Here is a 7,257-nt window from a genome sequence, read left to right as displayed (position 1 = left end):
GCGGGCCAAACAACTCTGTCGTCGTATCCCATTGAATTTGAAATTTATGTTTCTATACAAAATGTGACAATTTTTACTGTGCATAGAGATTACAACCGTTGCAAGTTTGACATAAGAATTGTTTTTTTTTAATCAATTAATGCCTGAGATAAATTTTCAACTGTTTTTCATCTGCTGTTTTCTCACATATGGCGGTACAGGTGACGTTACAAACACTGGATATAAATATATACACGTATACATACATGCGTGCACGTAAAAAATGAAGCAAATAAAAAACTACTACATCCAACGATTTTTTAAATAAAATGCATAGCCTATTTTCTCCACCAGGGTTTCATTTATCAATTTTATCGGTCGAAAGAGAAAAAAAAAAAAAAAAAAGGAAATTGAATCTCTCGTATCGTGGCTATCTCGCGTTTCATCCCCCACGTATCCAATAAGCAAATAATGTGTAAAACAAAATAAAAAAAAAAAAAAAAAAAAAAAAAAAAAATTCAAGCGTCTAAAAATACCCAATCGTTCATTGTCGCATTTCTTCAATTCATTCGTTATACCTGTTGTTTTCCAATAAAACATATGTAAGCACAGATCGGCCGATCGCCCAAAAACTGGGACTCAACTGTATCGGTAAATATCGGTACGTATGTAATAGCGACCAACCGCGCCGGTACGTATCTACTTTGCTCTGCATCTCCAAAATCAATAACAGCGAGCCGTGCTCCCGCGAGGATTTCACGGAAGCTTTGATCCGCAAAAAACGTAGTTATAAATTAAAGAAAAAAAGAGCAATACGTTCTCTAGGGGGCATCGACGGAGTTATTAGATTCCATCGCGGAGTAAAAAATTTTTGAGGCGGAAACTTCTATATTTTAATAAAGCCGGTCCCGCGAGTCGAAAAACCATGATTCCAACCAGATGAACGAGCGTATTTTTTGCCGAGGCTTACTTTTACTCATGTATGCACGAGTTTAAGGGATTTTATTTCTTTTTTTTTTCTATTGAAAATCTGGTAAGAGCGAAGCAAGAATTTTCCGAAAAAGTATTCTATTGGAATTTTAAATAGTTTTTACTCGCAGTACAAGAGAGCGAATATTCTTTTGTTTTAATTTACATCCATAAACAAATATTTTAAGCTTACGTTTCCATGTAGGAAAATGTACGTATTTTTTCAGATTTTTTTATTTATTTATATGTTATGTTATAAGATGTAGCTATTATCAGATAAGCTTTACGGTGAGCATTTTAGACTTTAACTGAACAAAATTTCTCAGTTGCCAAGGATAAAGCCACATTACACAGTTGTAAATTCTTGTTAATACCTACCAAGTTTCATGTGCAAGTGCATACAAAATTATATCTAAAAAAAAAATTAACAACACGGAATGGACGATGCGTGAGACTCATTTTTTGTATCTTTACCGATAAGCACGAATATCTGGTGAATTTCATATACAAAAATATAATTTATTAATGAAAATTAATCGTGAAAAATGCATTTTTGTTATTATATTCATGAATAAAAAAAAAGAAGAGTTTTACAAGGTATCGTAAATAACAATGCCGATGTGCACAATGTAAAAACTCTGCTACATTTATTTTTTCTCACAAAATTTCAATGACGACTTGGTTTGGATTGAAAATAATTATGTATTTACACTATAACAAGAAGCAACCGAGAGATCCCAGCTAAACTTGATTCATTTTAGACAGAGCAGCCATTTTTCGCATGGACTCTAAATCACGAAGAATCATTTGAGTAGTTTGTTTAGTCCTGACGTCTTTGCTGGTATCTCGCTTATCATCATTGTTCATATCTTCTAAGGCACTCAACTGATTCTCCACAAAAGTAAGCGCCTTTTCCACATAATTTTGATAATGCTCGATGTGCTCCAAAAGTCGCAACTTACAATCAACTGGATCAATTGGAGCCTCTGGTTCGGGAATCACTGGTCGTTGCAGCGCATTTGCTGTTGTACCTCCTGCCTCGGATGTGGCAGTAAATGACATTGTTTTGTCGGTGTTATTAAAGCTCAAGTTGTGGTTTTTAGGAGAGTCGAAACAGATTTCTTGTTTTATTTGTGGTGTCTGCTGGCCTTTTTCTTCCTTGATTTCATTCGTATTTGGAGCATAAGTTGAAATCTGACCGTCATCTTTGTTGACAGGTGAAGTCGATTTAACGTTAAATTTTGATTTCTCATTGTGAGAACCATCTTCTAAAATACTCATCAATTCTGTGTCAGATGTGATTGATTTCTGATCGGGTTCAGTTTTTATGGAAAATGAAAAGTCTAACTTGTCGTGAATAGTTTTGTCAAGCGTATCACTGGGATTTTCAGCTTTTATCACTTCCATTATTGGTACTGGATCAACAGGGAACGTTGGAATTTCGACTTTACTCCAATTTTTGGCCCAAAGATAGAGCTTTGGGTGATCTTTACTTTGAGATATGTTTATTTTAACCCTCAAACTGTGAAGTATATCTTGCATCTGCATAAGTCCGGTAATAAGATCATAAGATCTTTTTAACATGGCAGCTTTTTCGTTCCCTTTCAGCACATCAGTAGAGGTTTGCATAGTTGGTAATTTTCCTTCGCGAATCCAGTCCTGATCATGAATGTACTTTTTCGAAGGCCTCTGTCGCAGTGAATTCTGACATATGTAGCATACATATTTTTCAGGTACATCCTTCTCTTTTTCAATGCTATTGCAGATACCGTGTTGCCAACATAAACACAAATCACATTGTATCATCAGTCCATCTTCTTCCGTAATACCACATATACAGTTTATTATTTCTTCTCGGCGTAGTTTTTCCACTTTCACAACTTCACCGTCAATTATCATAACATTTTCAGCCTGACTCTGCATACTATCTGCATTGTCGAGTTCCGACTTGTTATTACTAATATTACTACACTTGTAACTTGAGTCGATTGTGTCATCACCATCCAAGATGGTATCCTCAAAGTGGTCGTTACTCTCTTCGTGTTCAGAAATACTTTTTTGTTGTCTCTTGTTCTTGCTTGCTGATTCACTGTGTTGTCTTTTCCGCTGAGGTTTAGGCTTTTCGCTAGACTTTTGATCAATCGGCACCCCTGAGTACTGAGAATGCTCACTGTCATCCAGGATTGCTGATGTGATATGTCTAACAGGAGGTAGTGTTTTTATACCAGTGTGTGTTCTCTCCTCTTTATAACGCATGTCAAACAGAGTACCTGGCGACATGGTACAACTATTGCTTTGCTCCGAAGAGTTATCTTCAGTGAGACTTGTATTATTTTCCGAGTAAAGCTTACTATCAAGTTTGTTGTCTGCATCTACTTGACTGAGCTCTGTTTCAGGAACATGAGGAATTGATGGAGAAGCATAGACAGTTTGATTTACTTGAATTGGAGGTGCCCTTGACTTCTTTGGTAAAACATCTTCAACTGATTCACCTATCGTTCTGGCATATGCTAAATCAGCAACGTTTGGTGTTGAGCCCAAGTACTTGGAGTATTCTGGATGATAGTGCTTTATGTGCATTTGCAACAAATTTTCTTTCCTGAAATTTTTGTTGCATCCTGCTATTGGACACTTGTACATACTATCCTCAATCTCCACTCTCAAGTCCCCAATGTAAGTGGCATAATCATCCTCTGCATTACCTAAAAATGAAAAGCAACCAAATCATAAATTCATTACCCACTGATCAATTCAATTACACTATCTCAAATGTTAGATTCGCGTACCTGGAGCAACGACATTCTGGTGCACTTCTGTGGCAAGATTTGGCTCAACAACTAATGCACCAACTGTGTGATGATCCACTTTTGCCCCACTTTTTGCACTATTCAGACTGGTTGAATGATCCTGCCTTTTGACAGTCTTATCACTCTCACTTTTAGTCTTTTTCTTGTGTTGAAACAGTTCTGTAACAGTGTGCTTTCTCTTTTTATCTCTTCTCTCCTGCTTACTACCCACATAAGTATTCTGCTGCTGTTGCTGCTGCTGCAGCTCCGTTTGCTCCTGCTCGTCAAATTTTTCGGCTGCGACGGCAAACTCTACAATTTTGGTCATCTTTGAGCTCTTTAAATGTTTGGAATAGCCATCGTCAAAGAGTACGTCATACTTATCGTTGCCGAGCGCAGCGTTAACCTTCGCGGGGTACTTTTTTCCATCTGCCCAGGTAGCCAGTATTCTTTCACCGACAGTAAACTCCTTTGACTTGGCGTCTCTGGGATTGGTCTGGAGCACCCGAAGCCTCGAACTATCCATGGGTATCCACTCGTCGTAACGGGAATTCCACTTCTCGAAGTGGATGAGCACCTCCCGCTCCGACCAGTCAGTCTCGACGACCTTGGCCGAGTACCACTTCTCGTTGAAGTCCTTGGCCTCGAGCTTCGAGCCGACGATAAAATTTAAACCTGCTCGATTCGACATTTTTGAGGAAGAAGATTTTGAAGATGACGACAGGGTAGTTGTTTTTGTTTTTGTTTTTGTTGTTGTGATAATGGCAGTTGTACTGGTAGTGGTAGCGATAGCAGTGGTGTTATTGTGATTGTCGACGATAACTGGTGGACCGCCTCCTGACTTATTTCTTTTACCCTTCTCGACGGCATTTAAAGCAGCAACCTGACTAACAGTATTGTCAACGGTGGCTACCTGCTGCTCCTGCTGCAGTTGTTCGGGCTGGCTAATATGGCTAGAGTGAATGACTCCACAAGCTACCTCGTTGCTGATTGAACTCCCTGTCACGTTTGAAGGATCTTTGCTCGCAGTACTCAAGAACGACGAACTCAAAGAGTCCATTAGATGCAAATCTTTAGACACGAAAGTATTACACAATGGATCTGGTTTTTAACTAAGTGATGCACCCATTATCGATTATTCTAAGTATTGCTGATTCGGAATTTGGAGCACATCCCAACAACAGAACGCGACGCGATTACAATACTTACTCAAAAACACGCAACTTTTGTCATGGAGGCACTCGACTGACTCAAAACTCACGTAAATTAAATACGCGTGACGCAAAATATATAGAGAGTATATAGTGCATGGACTATGGCGAAAAGACCGAGAAGAAGTGAATGAAGTCTGCTTTTTCATTGGCTCGTATTTCTTTTTTTCAGAGCGCGCGATGATTCGAAAAGGATGAAACGTCAAATTAATTGCGTGTGTCGGAAGTGCATAGATAATAGTATTTATATACAATTAACAGTTAAAATTTAATCACTAACAAAATTAGGATTCTGGTGTATCCAGATATTTCGTTTTCCGTCTCTTGCGGGCACTGAATTATTCGTAAAATCATTTTTGATGGAATTTGGTTGATAACAATATGTAACAATTTGTTGTTATGACATTACAAAATTTTCACTGTTCGTTATTTTTATCGTATACATGGTGTAATGTTACTGTACTATAATAGTAATATTAATAATAATAATAATAATGAGCAATCATCTCTTGACAAGGAAAACCGCAAAAGAAATTTAAACTCGTCAAGTATATGTCCAGCTTAAACGCTTATCCTAACCTATATGTACAGCAAGTAGATCTTGACATTGTCGGCAATAAGATGTAATAATACTACAGAAGTGTCGTGATGTTGGTCAACAAAAACTAATTTTAATTTGATAATGATATTGGAAATAATAAACACAAAAAAGAAGGTAAACTTGTGTAAGACAATATACTTACTACTTAAAGCCTTGTTTTATTGCACGTTAAAAGTTAATGTACAACCATCAACCCTTTTTTCAGGTTAAAAAACAAAATGCACTCTAGCGTTGTAACTAAATGCTTTGACAAAAACGTTCATACAGCATTATGTCAACTGTTTCATCAATCTCACAAATTGAGAAATATAAATTCTGCATCAAAGCGACAATCTCCCTTTCTCACATTGAAGAGCAACTTTACGTATATACTTGACAGTGTCCTTGAAAAGCAGATTTTTTGCAATACTTTTACCGAGCTCAAACAAAGTCTAAATAGAAATGCAGTTGGACAATCTAGTGCAATAAAAACAATCACAGAAATTTTTAAAATACCTCGTGAAGATGCTAAAGTCATTGTTACGAGAAACCAAGCCTTCACTTACACTACAAAAAAAGCAATGATAGATAATTGTGAAAAATTAAAGATTGCCGGTGTGAGTTTGCCTGTTATTAGAAACAACATGGATTTACTTAGTGAGGATAGTGATGTTCTGCAAAAAAAGATTACGTATGTACAGGAACATGTTGACGATATTAAGTCTGCCCTACCCCTATTGTATCACAGTGCAAGCAGTTTAGAGCAATTGTTTGATTCAAAACCTGGAGTTACTTGTGAAGATTCAATCAGAAATAAAGTTAAATTTTATAAAGAAGAGTGGAAGGTAAATTTAACCAAATATTCTTGTGTTACTTTAAAGCAAACAGTAACAAATACATGTTCATTTTAGGTTGAAAATGATGAAGTGTATAGTCTTATATCTAAATACTTGTACTGTATGATACATCACCATGATAATACTGTAGCAGTTATAAAATTATTATTAGGTAAATATAACAAGTCAACATTTTAATGTGAAACACTTTACACTGTGTATAAAAAATAACAGTTTATTGTCAAGAAAAACCATATTAACTTTCCATTTATTTCTCAGACAAAAACGTCACTGTTAAGAGTCTCTTGAAATATAATTGGAACGTACTAATAGACAGCAAAGTAGCTAAGGAAAGGTTAAAAATCTATTCAAAATTTGAAAGTGTGTTACCTATAAAACCATGGATTTTGAATTGCAAAGAATCAGAATTTACAAGGTAAACTTTGATCAGATACATATGATTATTAATTTAGCTTCATGTAAATTTAGAAGTTACTACTCGCATTTCAGGAAATTAACAACCCTAAACGAAAAATCTACTGGTTTGTTAGAGTATAGTGGAGTTGTTAAGTTTTTAAGTGAAAAAACAGGCTATCGCAAAAAATTGATAGAATTTAAATTATCTACTCGTAATCTCCAGAACAAAACTTTGAATCAGGTAAAGTTAATAACTGATTTAATCATCAAAGAAGGCTATGATTGGCATGATATAGTATGTTCCATAGAGGTACTTCATCTTTCTGGAGAATTAATAATTAATAGATTTTCACAGCTGAAAAATATCAATTACAGGCCACATTTTTTAAAATTTTTACTCCTTTCCGATAAAGATTTTGTTGAATATGTAAATACTTGTAAAAAATAACTTTCTTAAATATATATATATAATATTTAAT

General features: G+C 35.7%; 2 protein-coding genes across 2 annotated transcripts; one reads left to right on the top strand and one right to left on the bottom strand.

Moving 5' to 3' along the window:
- Window positions 1-1,569: 1,569 nt before the first annotated feature.
- MBD-R2 (PHD finger protein MBD-R2) lies at window positions 1,570-5,013 on the bottom strand. Its single transcript, XM_014349493.2, has 2 exons — window positions 3,735-5,013; window positions 1,570-3,650 (listed from the first exon to the last, which is right to left on the bottom strand). The coding sequence occupies exons 1-2, from the start codon at window positions 4,792-4,794 to the stop codon at window positions 1,690-1,692; spliced, it is 3,021 nt and encodes a 1,006-aa protein (XP_014204979.2). The 5' UTR covers window positions 4,795-5,013; the 3' UTR covers window positions 1,570-1,689.
- Window positions 5,014-5,575: 562 nt separating this feature from the next.
- On the top strand, window positions 5,576-7,226 carry LOC106636881 (transcription termination factor, mitochondrial-like). The gene is made up of 5 exons (XM_023389354.2): window positions 5,576-5,660; window positions 5,752-6,370; window positions 6,437-6,533; window positions 6,641-6,797; window positions 6,872-7,226. The coding sequence occupies exons 2-5, from the start codon at window positions 5,765-5,767 to the stop codon at window positions 7,224-7,226; spliced, it is 1,215 nt and encodes a 404-aa protein (XP_023245122.2). The 5' UTR covers window positions 5,576-5,660; window positions 5,752-5,764.
- Window positions 7,227-7,257: the final 31 nt, after the last annotated feature.

This window comes from Copidosoma floridanum, unplaced genomic scaffold, assembly GCF_036245765.1.
Source record: "Copidosoma floridanum isolate Cflo_tuat_1 unplaced genomic scaffold, Cflo_Japanese_pri ptg000019l, whole genome shotgun sequence".
Classification (NCBI taxonomy): Eukaryota; Metazoa; Arthropoda; class Insecta; order Hymenoptera; family Encyrtidae; genus Copidosoma; species Copidosoma floridanum.
Note: the sequence above shows the minus strand (reverse complement) of the source record. Positions and strands in the feature narration are given on the sequence as shown.

What these genes read in the sequence shown, in the direction of transcription:
- LOC106636881 (XM_023389354.2), top strand. Translation starts at nt 5,765, where the DNA reads ATGCACTCTAGCGTTGTAACTAAATGCTTTGACAAAAACGTTCATACA. An exon ending in AGTTATAAAATTATTATTAG is followed by an intron (nt 6,534 to 6,640) that starts GTAAATATAACA and finishes TTTATTTCTCAG; the next exon opens with ACAAAAACGTCACTGTTAAG. An exon ending in AAAGAATCAGAATTTACAAG is followed by an intron (nt 6,798 to 6,871) that starts GTAAACTTTGAT and finishes CTCGCATTTCAG; the next exon opens with GAAATTAACAACCCTAAACG.
- MBD-R2 (XM_014349493.2), bottom strand. Translation starts at nt 4,794, where the DNA reads ATGGACTCTTTGAGTTCGTCGTTCTTGAGTACTGCGAGCAAAGATCCT. An exon ending in CCAGAATGTCGTTGCTCCAG is followed by an intron (nt 3,651 to 3,734) that starts GTACGCGAATCT and finishes TTTCATTTTTAG; the next exon opens with GTAATGCAGAGGATGATTAT.